Here is a 15296-nt window from a genome sequence, read left to right as displayed (position 1 = left end):
TATTTTCTTTCATTAAATAAGCAGTCATAACAGACACAAAAAATTACACTTTGATTGAGATACTATTTACACTTAAAGCATTTGTGCATTTTTCTTCAACCAAACCTTTCACCGCTTTTTCTAAATTCCAGCGCTTAACAAAGGAGCAGACAAAAATAAATAGAGCAGAGCCCCGCCCCTTGGCATCGCGGTCGCGCGGGCTTGGGAACGGAGGACGTTTGTCCGTCGCGGGCACCCGTCCGGCGTTCGCGTGCGGCAACATGGCGGCGGTCTCAATGTCAGAGGCGCTGAGGCGGGCGCTGTGGGGGCGAAGGGCAGCGGCTGCGGCTGCCGTCTCCGTGTCGCGGGTTCCGACCAGGTAACAGGACTGTCAGGCTTCTTCTTCAGGCTCTCGGGCGTCTCCTCCGCTTCGGCGGGGCTCTGTGTGCTTGGGCCCCGGCGCGGGCCTCGGGAAAGGCGTCCCTGCGGGAGGGCGAGCGGCGCCGCTGCGGAGGTCGCGGGCCGGGCGAGCGGGGCGGCCGCGGCCGGGGCGGCCGGTTTCCTGCGGGGGGGTGTGCCCTGGAGCCCCGGGCCAGGTCTCCGGGCGGCTTGTCCCCCAGCTGCCGCGGTGCCCGGAAAACCGGCGGGGCCTCACCGGTGCCCGGACTCCCGCAGCCTCCGTTTTTCACCTGCCGGCGTGCCCCTCGCGTCCTTACTCGGGGGCGAAGTCTCCCGTCACCCCGTCACTCCGGTCCTTACTTACCGGGGGGCGGGGCGGTGTTTGGGACGTCGCCCGCTGGCCCGTCCCTCCCGTGTATGCCTGGGGGGTACAGTCCACCTGCTGGCTCTTCACTCCCACCCCTACCTGCGCGGTGAATTCACCTGCTGGCCTGTTTGTTCAGCTCGTCCTCACCTGCGGGGGGTGCAGTTGCCTGTTAGCCCGTCACTCCGGTCCTTACCTGGGGTGGAGGGGGGCGAAGTCACCTGTTGGCTTTTCCTTCCCGTCCTGGGCTGGGGGGTGAATTCGCCTCCTGGCCCACCACTCTGGCCCTTGTCTGCGGCGGGAGTGGGGGGTGGTGGGGGTGGTGAATTCCTCTTCGCTCGGAGCGCTGTTGCTTTGGCTTCTGAACGGAAACGTGGTTTCATGCATCCATCCATCTGCTTGGGAGGCACACTTGGTGGAAGTCAGTGTTGGGAAAATATTAGAGGTTGATTTTTCAAAGGTTGGTGGTCACCCTGGGAGGTTCCCCATGCAGAATTTTATTAAACCCTCGCAGTGATTCAATGTTGTTGTTACCGCTTAGTCTTGCAGCATTTTTGTAATGATGACATTTATTTGCGACTGCATTACTGAATCCTGCATTTCCCTTTTCCCCTGAATTTTTCAGATTTTATTGTAGTCCAACATGACAAGCATGCGCGCGCACACACAAGCATTCTTATCTGCGAATAATTGTTATGTTTTATCGTTGTTTTCACAGCTCGTTAGTATGGGGTTGGCCAAAAAGTGTGTTTCGTTTTTTTTCTGTAAAATAAAAGACATCTTAACTTTCACTAATAACTTTATTGATTTGGTTATATTTTGGGTAAGTCAGCTCTCTCCCGCTATTGGCTTCCAGTGGGTGGAGGCCAGGGTGCTGCTCAACATCCTCCAATGCATGAGACAGCCCCACTGCAAAGGAGCATTTAGCCAGAATGTCAATAGTACCAAGAAACTTCAAAAACCACTTTTGACAGGTTCAATCAATCACAGCACCTTCTCCACACACTGCACAAATCTTTTTGTGTTTCAGTTGCATTTTTACCATTCTTGAAACAATAAAGCATAATGCACTGAAAATGTTGCGTATTTTCTTTCATCTTTGCTCTTAAAATGGCTGCACAAAAATTCACCAATTTTGATGTTTTTTTTTAAATGCACACTGATATGACAGCTGTCACAGTACAATCTAACAAAATTGTTTCAAATGAGGTTAAAGACAACTAAGCACTATCAGAGCCATCTACGGTAAAACAAACTCACATTTTGACCAACCCATGTAAAGGTAAACCAGGGCTTACACAGAGTGTCCTGCCCCATACTAAACGTTGGGAACAAGGACAGGAGGACTGACTGGATGGGCTGGTGTGAAGGGTGTGGGACCCATGGGAGTCATTAAAATGCTAATTAATTTAGTGTTATATTTAAAAAAGGGAACACAGAGGGTTAGAGCGGGAGTGAGTTAGAAAGGATTATTGGAGGTGATTTTTATTAAGGGTTTAAATAGTGGGTTTGAGGCGAGGTTAGTGGGTTATGTAAAGGCTTGAAGGCAGTACGTAGTCCAGAGACATGTGGATAATGTACAGTCATTGGAAAATAATGATGCTGTGAGTGGGGAAAGGCCAGTGAGCTTGCAGTCCACTGTTCTGCATATGGAGGACCTGAGGGATGGCAAGTGTGTCTCTAACTAAGGCCGGGTACTTAATGGGGCGGCGTAGGGCTAGACGAGAGGCGAGTGGGCGTGCCTCTCGTTCTCCTCGACGTTCCGGACATTAGTTTTACACTTCCCAGCAAATCCCTGCATCTGCAGGGGCCCCGGAAGTGAAAGCAAATTCGAAGGGTGCCCCGGTGGGCGGCCGATCAGAGCATGGCTGTATGTCAGCAACTAGAGTGGAGTAGCTGAAGTGAAGATACCACGTTTTGGAAACTTGGATGATAATTAATATTACCTACCCAGATTTAAAGAGTTTCTTGTTGCAAGTGTGTTGTTATAAGAGATTTGGAAAGCATTGATTCCCAGCCAGGGTACATTCCTGGGTTGCAGGCCATAACCCCCAGCAACCGCACATTGATGCGGTCTGTCTGTCTGTCTGTCTCTCTCCCCCTCCCTCCCTCCCTTCCCTCTCTAAAAATAAATAAATAAAATCTTAAAAAAAAAAGAGAGAGATTTGGAAAGCAAATAAAAATTTAGGTCATATAAGAGGACTTTTGTTTCACACTTTAAAGAAAACTTAAAAGCCAAGGAAAACAAAGTTTAAACACAAGTCCAGTAACACATTGATTTGCTTTCTATACCTTTTATTTTTTTTTGTTTTTCATAGTATTTTTCATAGTATTCATAGTCTTTGCTGTTCATCCTTAAGCACCGTCTTTCCCGCGTGCTTTGTGAGCAATGAAGATTCGGAAAGGTTAGTTGTGGAAGGAGAGCTAGTGATGTCTAGACAACATTTGCAAATGAGGTAACATTTCAGATGACTTGAGGAAAATTAGGGAGGGCGGAGTCAGTGAGGCACTCGGTAAGGCGGGGACTGGTGCAAAAACATGAACATCGGAGAGAGGGAGCTGTCGGTGGAAGGGAAGAAGCCGTGTCCAGCTACATTAACTTAGGAATTTAATTATATCAGTAAAAGGTGAAAAAGCAAAGCAGACCAAAAACACAAGGGAGGAAATCACTGGAACCCCGGCTCCAATCTACCTGGTCTAGTTCCCGGGCTCGTGCTCCAGAGTGAGTCTCCTGGCTCCTTGGGCTTTGCGTGCCCCCCTCCCCCCCCCTCCCCCCCGCACCCACTCTCCTAAGGGGGTGTCCAGGGGAGCTTAACTACTTAGGATATTGATGCGAAAGCCAGTGAACATGGCACCCTGATTCAGAGTAGCGGTACTTGGGGCTCAGCGGGCTTTATCGGTTTAGCCTGCGCGTGCACACTTTCCCCAGCCAGTGCGGTCTCTCCACGCCTGACTTCAGACAGAGTCTTGTGTGTGTTCACCTGGGACGGAGCGCCTCCGGCCTGCAGCAGGGGGTGACGGCGGCGGTGGTGCCTGCTGCGCCGGGCCTTTCTCAGGCTTGGTCTGCCCTCCGGTCTCGGCTCGGCCCTGCTGCTCCGTCTCCTTCCTCCAGCGCCAGATGAGCCCGTGTGAAATTACGAGTCTGCAGGGGGCTCTGAGGTGTGCGAGGCCCCGAGGTTTGGAGAGTTCTGGGCGTTAGACACCTTGTTGGGAAAGTGTCTCAGTTCACATTTGAGAAACATTTAGGACGTTTAAATTTACGGGGGTGTCAAACTCCTTTTCACCGGGGGCCACATCAGCCTTGTGGTTGCCTTCAAAGGGCCAAATGTAGTTTCATCTCCTTAATAGTTAAGGAGTAGTCACATTTATACAGTCCTAAAATTATTTCAGCCCTTTGAAAGCAACCGCGAGGCTGATGTGGGCCCCGGTGAAAATGAGTTTGACACCCTGGTTTAAAACCAGTGGGTTGGCTCAACTTCAGATACTCTGGATAAACAAATTTCTCTCTGAAGGGCAGCTATTTTGCTGTCTTTGGAACACATCGGAGCCAAGTTTCGTGAGCTTGAGATGTTTCCTAAATGCCTTCTGACAGGTTTCATTGTTTGGCTTATTTTCCTCATTAAAAAACCCTAATTAGTTGGTCTGTTTTATCAGTAGCAGTATTTTGTTGAATAATTCTTAGGAGAATTAAATACTATCCTAATAAATACTAGGATAGTGTCTGGCACATAGTAAGCCTTACCTAAATAAATGTTCATTTATGGTAATTCAAACTTGAATATTTTTATTTAATCTTGGTGGTAGATGGGATTCTTTAAACTATTCACTTCCATCCCCTGTGACAGGATCACCCGTCACTGCCCCATTGGCCAGGTGACTGGTTTTGGCCAATGAACTGCTGCTGGGACCGGAGTGCCCTGTGCAGCGGAAGCCTGGGGAGCGGTGTGGGGGCCGCCTCGTCTCTTCCCCTCTGCTGAGATGGACGGGTCCTGAGCCAGGTCTTTCCGTGTAGCCTAGATCCTGGAATGAGGGTAGCAGGGAGCAAAGCAGAAGCTCATGCCTGCGGGCTACATACAATACAACGTGATTAAGAAATAAGCCTCTGCTGCATGCCACCAAGGTGTCCGCACTGCCGTTCCCTGAAGTGTAACACACACACGTGCACCCTGGCAGAGGAACGGGTCAGGGGCGAGGTCGCAGGCTTTCGGGGGCGGGAGGGATTGGAAAGCAGCCTGCGTTTAGTGGTGTATACTTCATGGCACCTAGTGTAACGGCTGGCACCTCGCAGGTAAATGTGTACATAGATGAGTACACACAGCACGGGTTTAGAGAGGTGCGATTGTGAGGAAGAGGAGGAAGCCACGAGCAGTGTTTCTGTCAGTAGCCGTGTAAGTAAAAGCCACATAGGGACCGACCTGTGTATGGGGCTGGCCAAAAGTCCATTACGTGTTTTCTGTTAGATAAAAGACACATTTTCATCTTCACCAGTAACTTTATTGACCTGGATGTGTGTTGGTGTGTCGGCGGTCTCCCGCTGCTGGGCTCCAGTGGGCGGAGGCCAGGGTGCCGCCCCAACCTTCCAGTGCGGGAGACAGCCCCACGCGCGGCAGGGAGGTGTTTGGCCGAAATGTCAGCAGGGCGGAGAAACACCGCCCATCACTCGAGACTCCTTCGGTCCGTCACAGCACCTTCTCCACGCACTGCACAAATCTCTTCGAGTTTCAGTTGTGTTTTTACCTTTCTTGAAATAATGAAGCATAATGCACCAAAAATGTTGCTTCCTCCACCTTTAATATTAAAATGACTGCACAAAAATTCACTGATTTTGATTTTTTTAAATGCATGCTGATGTAACTGCTTTTGTAATACAATCTAACAAAATGGTTTCACATGAAGTTAAAGACAACTTGGTGCTACTAGTCACTGTACAGAAAAAACTAAATGAACTTTTTGGCCAACCCAATAAATGTGAATATAAAATACATACAAAACACCTATTCTTTTCTAATTATAATTGGGTATTCACCCAAAACTGCTTAGTTTTGGATTGATGTCATAAATAGATTTTTTTGTATTCAGACATTTCTTTGGCAGTTATCTGGACTCCTCTTTTGTATTCAAATTAAAAAAGGTATAAACCAACGTATTTGGAAAAGGGCACTCGTGGGACATGAGAGCTTTCTGGAATAGCAGTAACTGACTGTGATTATCAGACTTGTTCTGTGCAAGCTGCTCCACATGAAATGTTTGCCAGTTTATAGTCCGTGGGGCTGAGTGGGGGGGGGCGCTGCTCAGCCCCCACGCAGTACAGCTGAGTCAGCAGAGGCCCTGGCTGGTGGGGATTGGGTGCAGAGCAAGGCACTCTGGGAAAGCTTCTGAAATACATCCCGTGGTGGAAGTTGAGAGTCATTGTCGTGGTATTTATTCTGAGCACAAATTAAGAGTAGCAGCTCATTTATATTTCTCACTGTGTATTAGCCACTTGCCAAGGACTTTGCCTATATTATCATCTCGCGTATTTCTCATAGGAATCCTGTGAGCTCAGGTGTTCGTAGTCCCTGTTCTTTTCAGAGGAGGAAACAGATACAGGTGAGGAAACAGGTTTTTCAGTTTACAGGCATACCTCCTTTTATCGTGCATGGCTTTATTGGACTTCGCAGATGTTGTGTTTTTCACAAATTGAAAGCAAGACCTTCCAGCAGCAGCAGGATTGTGAGGCGTTCCATTGTGAGACCCACTGGACTGCAGTGGTCTGGGGCCCAGCCCGCAGCGTCTGCGCGGGCTGCCTGCACGTTACTCGGAAGCTGTCTGATTCAGCCGTCTGAAGGAGCACGCTGGCTTTTCCCGGAGGGAGCTGTTATGTCTGACAAAAGTAAATGGAAACCTCAGTGTCGTCCGTGATTTCTCCTCCTCTCGGTGAGGTGTGTTCTTTGAGAGACTCCTGATGCTCCTTCCTTTCACTCCGCTGTTCGTTCCTCTTGCACGATGAGAGGCTCCAGCGAAGAAATTAGGGGGTTTTTTTTTTGTTTACTTTTCAGTTGGGATTTTTTTCCTGTAAATTTTGTCATTATTTTTGGTGAGAGACGTTCTATAGGTAACTTGATTTTTATACTTGCTCACCGTCTTAATCAAAGTACGTGTGACGTATGCAGTAACAAGGCGTACCGAACGTAACTTGCTGTCGTCTTGCTCCAGTGGTCACTGAGGAAAACGGTTACTGGATTCGGCCACCCTTAAAAGCTATGCAGCGTCTGTTATGCTTTCTGAGTTCTCGTGTCTGCTGTGTAATGCGTTTTGGGGTCCTTCCTTGACGGGCCTGCTTCCCCTTTAGCAGTTCCACTGTCCTTTTGGGCTCAGCATGGGTTTGAATATCAAGCAAGTAACCCTGTTAGGATTGTGTGTAACATAAAGTAGGGTTAATGAGGCTCCGATGGTGGTGAGTCAAGCCTGGAGCTTTTTAAAGGTTGGCAGATAATTGCAGGTAATACATGAGCTCTTGGAACTTTTCTGTTTTACTTTCCGAAGATTCTGGTGGACGCTTATTGTGCCTGAGTTATTCAGTGGCCACATTTTCCATACCTACTTTCATCTAGATATTTGGGTATTCTGACAAACTATTTTAAGGCTTTTGTCCTGTAATTAACATCAGGAGAGCACTTCAAAATTCTCAAATTCTCCTATTGTCTGTTTTGATAAGTGAATACAACTTAGGTTCTTTAGAACTAGTTAGTTGCTCAGATGTGACCTTTTCTTTCTGCCTTTACTTCCTAGAATTAATTTTTTCATTGCTTTTAGAGAGAGAGTGAGTTTGAACCAGAAACTTCCATTTGCCCCACTATCGATGCGTTCACTGGCTGGCTCTTGTATGTAACCTGCAACCTTGGCCTATTGGGACGACGCTCTTACCAACTGAGTGACCCGGCCAGGGCCCTCACTAGACTTAGTTTTCCCTTTGTGGGATCATGCTCCATTCAGCTCAGTGGTTTTGAAACACTTGCTGTGCACCCAAATCACCTGTGGTGGACGTAAAAATCCAGTTGCATTGGTCCCAATATGTATCGGTTCAGTAAGTTTAGGTTGAGACTTAGCTTTATGATGATTCCGATGAGAATCCAGGGCTGAAAACTACTGTGTTTTTTTTTCTTTTAAATAGTTTTTAATGCTATATCTCGGAAGACTTCAAAATGCACTTTTTCCTGGGGTGGGGGTGTGTGGAGATTCCCAGAAACAAACAAAATTGCTTTAATTTTTACATATTTTCCAAATCTGAATTGCTGTATGCCTTTCACCCATGCACTGGATAGAGGCTTTTTCTCGGAGAAGCCTCCCTTTGAGGCAAAGCAGGCATCCTGAGAATGCTGGGGAACGCAGGCGAGGCCGGCCGGCCGCGCTGTGCGCTCTCCAGAGACCCCTGTTCTTCCTTTTGGAAGGACTCAGGTTTAATGCAGCGCAGCTGTTGAACTCTGCCCTTCGCAGTTTTAAGAAGAAAGTGTTTTACCCTTTAAAATGGAAATGCCTCTTTTAGGGAGGTGGTCTTTGGTGGATATAGTTCTCTAAGAAAGTTTCATGCTTTTCTAGAGTTCTTTTGTTTCAACAATTTCTTAGAATTGTTTCAGATGTTGAGAGCAGTTGAGAGTGAAGAGCTGGCTGCTTTTGTAAAATGTTTTGCTATATGCTTAACAAAGCAGGATGAAGAGTTTATTTCTTTGTGTTTTTTAGGACTCACAAATATGTTTTCTTCTTTATTCAGCCACTCCATACATAAGTAAATGGACCTTGAATAGGGTTTACCAGACAAAAGATTCTGTTCTAGATGACTGTTCAGCAAGCCATATGCTTCTCCTAAAAATGTCAGTCTGTCTTGATGAGCTTTAAAGTGAATACAGATGTTTTGGCTCTTTTGAGGACTACCACTCTTTGTGTGAAAGAGCACTTCTTTTTCAAGGGATTTCTTTAAAATACTTATAGAAATTTGCATGAAATTTATACCTTTTGTGTTTTAAGTCTAATGAAATGAGATTTAATTAGACATTGGTAATTTAATTGTAATATTCTTAGTGCAAATGATATTTGGAGAATTAACTAGGTCTCAACATGGTTTTTGTTAAGACTTTATTATTCTTTTAAAATTTGGAACTTAAAGTGCTTTATAATATTTACTTCTGTGCAGTGAAAGGTGGTATTTTGCAGGAAGCGATACCTTTTGTATGTGCAATGCCTTCTGCTTTGGTAGGTTAGCTCTAAAAGCTGTAGTTGGTGGGTTCATATTATGTATGAGAAGAAAATTCTGGGATCACCCTCTTCCACCTCTGTTTAATGCAAGAATGTCTAGAGATCCCTGCTCCTTGGTTATGTAGCAGTGGAGGAGTATGTGGTGAGTTTTGGCAGCCCTAGCAAACCCTCTTTACCTGCGGACTCGCTGGCAAGCGGTGCTCCCTGTCAGTGCTGTGTGGAAGAGCCCTGGACCCCCACGCACATGTCAGCCCCCCCCCCCCCCAGCCCAGCAAGGACGGGTCATCACTCACCCCTCCTGTGCTGGGAGCCTGCGCTCCGGGCTGTGCCTGCCGGCCTGTTTGCCCCCTTGCTCACGACCCTGTCTCTTAATGCTTCACCGCCTCTTCTCGGTGGTCCTCAGAGTGGATGCCGTTTCGCCTGTATTTTCCTTTGAACTGTGTATATTATCTTCTTGTTGAGCTTTGGGAGTTCTTAAAGTATTCTGGATATAAGTCCTGTGTTATATACATAGTTTGCAAAAGTTTTCTCCCAATCTTTTTTCTTTTTCTTTTTTTATTAACAGTACCTTTTGTAGAGTGAAAGTTTTTAATTTTGATATAAAGTTCACTTTACCACATTTTTTCTTTTTTGAAGTATACTTTTATTTTCATATCTGAGAGCTGTTTGCCTAACCTCAGACCATGAAGATTTTTCCTCATATCATCTTCTTGAAGTTTTGGTGTATGATGCTTTCCATCCAGCTCGCTGATCCATTTCAAGTGACTTTTTGTGTAAGATGTGAGGTTTAAGTTGAGGTTAATTTTTGTGTATATAGATGCACACTTGTTTTACCATTTATTGTAAAGATTATCCTTTTTCCATTGAATTGGTTTTGCATCTTTGTCAGCACTTGGCTGCATTTGTCTGGGTCTGTTGTTGTATTCTCTGTTCATTTGGCAATACCACACTTCCTTATTACTGTCGTCTTACAGTAAATACGTGCTGTAACTGACTAGTTGCGATCCTTCCAATTTTCCTTTTTTTTTCAGTCTCTTTTAAACCATTCTACTTCCCTTGCCTTTCTGTCTAGCTAAAATTCAGGCTCAACTCACCGATAGCTACGAGAAGCCCAGCTCGGACTTTGAATGGCATTGCTCGAAATCTGTTCATTCATTTGAGAGCTGTCGTTTTTACTACGTTGAGTCTTCCAGGCCATAAACAGGGTGTAGCTCTTCGCTTATTTATTAATTCTTTTCAGTCGTGTTTCATAGTTTTGAATGTACAGGTCCCGTGTATGTTTTGTCGGATTTACGTCTAGGCACCCCAGTTCGGGGAGCTGTGGCAAACGCCGCTGTTCAGAAACGTCAGCGCTGACGGCACGTTGCTGCGTGCGCAGGCGGGGCTGGTTTCCCGGCGCCGACGTCGTGTCCTGCAGCCTCGCCGCTCCCCTCTGTGGCTCCGCGCGCGCCCGTCACGTTCTCCGGGCTGTTCCCCTCTGCGCGTGCCCGTCACGTTCTCCGGGCCGCTCCCCTCTGTGGTTCTGCGCGCGTCCGTCACGTTCTCCGGGCCGTTCCCCTCTGTGGTTCCGCGCGCGCCCGTCACGTTCTCCGGGCCGCTCCCCTCTGTGGTTCCGCGCGCACCCGTCACGTTCTCCGGGCCGCTCCCCTCTGTGGTTCCGCGCGCGCCCGTCACGTTCTCCGGGCCGCTCCCCTCTGTGGTTCCGCGCGCGCCCGTCACGTTCTCCGGGCCGCTCCCCTCTGTGGTTCCGCGCGCGCCCGTCACGTTCTCCGGGCTGTTCCCTTCTGCGCGCGTCCGTCACGTTCGCCGGGCCGCTCCCCTCTGTGGTTCCGCGCGCGCCCGTCACGTTCTCCGGGCTGTTCCCCTCTGTGGTTCTGCGCGCGTCCGTCACGTTCTCCGGGCCGCTCCCCTCTGTGGTTCTGCGCGCGCCCGTCACGTTCTCCGGGCTGTCCCCCTCTGTGGTTCCGCGCGCGCCCGTCACGTTCTCCGGGCCGCTCCCCTCTGTGGTTCTGCGCGCGTCCGTCACGTTCTCCGGGCCGCTCCCCTCTGTGGTTCCGCGCGCGCCCGTCACGTTCTCCGGGCCGCTCCCCTCTGTGGTTCCGCGCGCGCCCGTCACGTTCTCCGGGCCGTTCCCCTCTGTGGCTCCGCGCGCGTCCGTCACGTTCTCCGGGCTGTTCCCCTCTGCGCGCGCCCGTCACGTTCTCCGGGCCGCTCCCCTCTGTGGCTCCGCGCGCGCCCGTCACGTTCTCCGGGCCGCTCCCCTCTGTGGCTCCGCGCGCGCCCGTCACGTTCTCCGGGCCGCTCCCCTCTGTGGCTCCGCGCGCGCCCGTCACGTTCTCCGGGCCGCTCCCCTCTGTGGTTCCGCGCGCGCCCGTCACGTTCTCCGGGCCGCTCCCCTCTGTGGCTCCGCGCGCGCCCGTCACGTTCTCCGGGCCGCTCCCCTCTGTGGCTCCGCGCGCGCCCGTCACGTTCTCCGGGCCGCTCCCCTCTGTGGCTCCGCGCGCGCCCGTCACGTTCTCCGGGCCGCTCCCCTCTGTGGCTCCGCGCGCGCCCGTCACGTTCTCCGGGCCGCTCCCCTCTGTGGTTCCGCGCGCGCCCGTCACGTTCTCCGGGCCGCTCCCCTCTGTGGTTCCGCGCGCGCCCGTCACGTTCTCCGGGCCGCTCCCCTCTGTGGTTCCGCGCGCGCCCGTCACGTTCTCCGGGCCGCTCCCCTCTGTGGTTCCGCGCGCGCCCGTCACGTTCTCCGGGCTGTTCCCTTCTGCGCGCGTCCGTCACGTTCGCCGGGCCGCTCCCCTCTGTGGTTCCGCGCGCGCCCGTCACGTTCGCCGGGCCGCTCCCCTCTGCGCGCGCCCGTCACGTTCTCCGGGCTGTCCCCCTCTGTGGTTCCGCGCGCGCCCGTCACGTTCTCCGGGCCGCTCCCCTCTGTGGTTCTGCGCGCGTCCGTCACGTTCTCCGGGCCGTTCCCCTCTGTGGTTCCGCGCGCGCCCGTCACGTTCTCCGGGCCGCTCCCCTCTGTGGTTCCGCGCGCGCCCGTCACGTTCTCCGGGCCGTTCCCCTCTGTGGCTCCGCGCGCGTCCGTCACGTTCTCCGGGCTGTTCCCCTCTGCGCGCGTCCGTCACGTTCTCCGGGCCGCTCCCCTCTGTGGCTCCGCGCGCGCCCGTCACGTTCTCCGGGCCGCTCCCCTCTGTGGTTCTGCGCGCGCCCGTCACGTTCTCCGGGCCGCTCCCCTCTGTGGCTCCGCGCGCGCCCGTCACGTTCTCCGGGCCGCTCCCCTCTGTGGCTCCGCGCGCGCCCGTCACGTTCTCCGGGCCGCTCCCCTCTGTGGCTCCGCGCGCGCCCGTCACGTTCTCCGGGCCGCTCCCCTCTGTGGCTCCGCGCGCGCCCGTCACGTTCTCCGGGCCGCTCCCCTCTGTGGCTCCGCGCGCGCCCGTCACGTTCTCCGGGCCGCTCCCCTCTGTGGCTCCGCGCGCGCCCGTCACGTTCTCCGGGCCGCGCCCCTCTGTGGCTCCGCGCGCGCCCGTCACGTTCTCCGGGCCGCTCCCCTCTGTGGCTCCGCGCGCGCCCGTCACGTTCTCCGGGCCGCTCCCCTCTGTGGTTCCGCGCGCGCCCGTCACGTTCTCCGGGCCGCTCCCCTCTGTGGTTCCGCGCGCGCCCGTCACGTTCTCCGGGCCGCTCCCCTCTGTGGTTCCGCGCGCGCCCGTCACGTTCTCCGGGCCGCTCCCCTCTGTGGTTCCGCGCGCGCCCGTCACGTTCTCCGGGCCGCTCCCCTCTGTGGCTCCGCGCGCGTCCGTCACGTTCTCCGGGCCGCTCCCCTCTGTGGTTCCGCGCGCGCCCGTCACGTTCTCCGGGCCGCTCCCCTCTGTGGTTCTGCGCGCGCCCGTCACGTTCTCCGGGGTTGTTGAGTCGGCAGTCATGCAGCCTGTGTACAAGGTCAGTTTACTTGTTTTTGGTCTGATCTTCAAGAATTGTTTCTTTTGATTTCCAGAAGGATGTTAGATAAGAGTGAGGACAGGTATTCTTGCCATTTAGCAATCTTAGGAGAAACTATTCAGTTTTTCACCATTAGTATAATGTTATATGGAGTCTTTTTATTTTCCTTGTAGAAATGGTTCTTGTAGATTGAGGAAGTTTTCTTCCAGTTTGCTAATAGTGGTCATGAATGGGTGTTACAGTTTGTCTAATGCCTTTTCTATATCAATTGATATAGTCCTTTTTTTCTTCAGACTGTTAATATGGTGAATTATATTGATTGATTTTCAAATATTGAACCAGCCTTGCATTCTCAGGATAAACTCCACTTGGTCCTGTTTAACTCTTTTTATATATCCCTGTATTTGATTTGCAAATATTTTTTTACTTCTAATGTTTATGAAGGATATTGGTATATGGTTTTCTTTTTTTACGCTGTATTTGCTTAGATTTGGACTCATCAGATGAGCTGAGAAGTGTTTCCTCATCTTGAATTGCTTTAGTTTCATCCCCCCAAATTTGAAATAATTGCATTTTTGTTTGCTTCCAAATATTTTCTTATTTCCCCTGAGACTTCCTCTTTGATGCATGGATTATTTAGAGACGCTTTGTTTAGTTTTCAAGTATTTGGAGACTTGCCTGTCTTTCTGTAACTTATTTCTAGTTTCATGCCACTGTGTTCAGAAAACCCAGCTCCCTGTCCCGTGCGGAGACCTGCGGCTCCCGCTGCCGTGCTGTGCAGGGCAGGCCGGCGTCTGTGCGCAGGGCAGTGGCCGAGGGGCGGGAGGGCACGGGACGCAGGAAAGCAGCGGGCGTCGGCCCTGCCTTGTCAGAGTCACGGAGTCACAGCCTCGGTGAATGGAGAGGAGCATCTCCTGCCCTCAGAGTTTGGCTCCAGCAGGGTTCCGTGAGGCCGTGGGATGGCCTCTGGCTGGTGTGGGTTTTAGGAGCGAGCGGGAGAGAAAAACACGGGTGATTTCTCCTTGTCCGTCACCAGCTCCCTAGGACACAGCGCTTCTGGAGCCGTGCCCACTGCGGTTTCCTCTGCCTAAGTTCGGGCACGGGGTGCTGGGGGGAAACACAGGGTGAGCTCGTTGCTGGGGGCCAGGTCCTTTGGAGTCTGGTGGCTGCCCCTGACCTGGCTGTTTACGCTGGAGAGACCGGCCGGGTGGACAGCGCTTACTGCTGCATCTCGCCTCACCACTTCGTGGGGTTGGCCATCCCGTGATGGACTGTTTCTAAACTGATTTCAAGTGTATGTTGCATTGTAACACATCGGAATAGATTGAAAAGATCTAAAGATGACTCAAAAAGTTCTTCATGTGATCAGACTGTAAACCATTAATTCTTAACTGTGGCGGGAGGAAGGGAGGAGTTCACATACTAGAATCTTAGAATGGGGCAAAGAAAGGGTTTCAAAATACATGTGCCCTTAGTTGAAAATCGTGGCAGTTCATAAAAGATGCAAGATTGTTGCACATGTAAGTGGGTAGAAAAGTACATTGAGTCAGTGGTTTAGACCGTTGACCAGTAAATCTTAACTACTTTGAGAGACTGTGGGAGTCAGAGGTTTATTTTGAGTACTGGTGAAAGTTTTGGTGACTGCTCCCTAGAAATGTGTGTGCTCACGCATGTTGAACCAGCACTGCGTTTCTGGGTCCCAGACTCTGTAGTCCTTCTGCAGAGAGTGTGAGGTTTTATATGACGCTGTGTTTGTGCTGGCTCTGACGTTACACCTTTTGGTTACAAAGTGACGAAAACCTAGAAGCTCAGATGACTGGCTCAGGCTGGCAGAGGGAATCGGTTGATGTTACCGAACAATGCAAAGGGCGGGCAAGGCTGCAGTCAGGGTGACAGCTGCTGTTCCATGGTGTTTCCTGTGTGGCAGATGCCATACCTGATGGGAGTTTCTTCAGGCTTATGTCTTGTAACCTTATTACCAGGTGGGGACTGAAACTCCGTGTCTCCGGTACCAAGTTTAAAAAATCTTGGGGGAGAGGGTGGGTGGGAATCTTGGGGAAGTAAGTACTCAATTAAGTCAGATGAAGTAGACTCCGTTACAGTAGGATTTGCTATAATATAGGCATTATTTGTAGTGCTCATTGTACTGCTGTGTCATGCGCAAGTAGGCCGTAGGAACTCAGGTGTAATGAAAGGTGGGCCCTCCTGAACAAAAATCAGGAACAGGTGTGTTTTATATTGAGATGTCTGTAGGGAACAAATACTGTTTGTATGTATTGTGTAGGCTGACCTCTTAACCTTTTTTCCTAATGAACTCTAAGACTTTGCTTGCTAAAGTTTGTCCACTCAGTCAACAAATATTTGTGTTTCTTTCCGACAGACGTTACCGGGA

The 15296-nt window shown here is 51.0% G+C and overlaps 1 protein-coding gene across 1 annotated transcript in view; it reads left to right on the top strand.

Annotated features, from left to right (window-relative positions):
* Positions 1 to 216: 216 nt before the first annotated feature.
* NDUFS4 (NADH:ubiquinone oxidoreductase subunit S4) overlaps positions 217 to 15296 on the top strand; it is a 76998-nt gene continuing 61918 nt past the window's right edge. The window contains exon 1 of the mRNA XM_028525108.2: positions 217 to 358. Coding sequence (XP_028380909.1) covers positions 261 to 358 — 98 coding nt within the window. The 5' untranslated portion in view covers positions 217 to 260. The remainder of the gene's footprint in view (positions 359 to 15296) is intronic.

The sequence above is a fragment of the Phyllostomus discolor genome, chromosome 3, assembly GCF_004126475.2.
Source record: "Phyllostomus discolor isolate MPI-MPIP mPhyDis1 chromosome 3, mPhyDis1.pri.v3, whole genome shotgun sequence".
Taxonomy (NCBI): Eukaryota; Metazoa; Chordata; class Mammalia; order Chiroptera; family Phyllostomidae; genus Phyllostomus; species Phyllostomus discolor.
The sequence above is the reverse complement of the archived record's forward strand: the minus strand, read 5'-3'. Positions and strand labels throughout refer to the sequence as shown.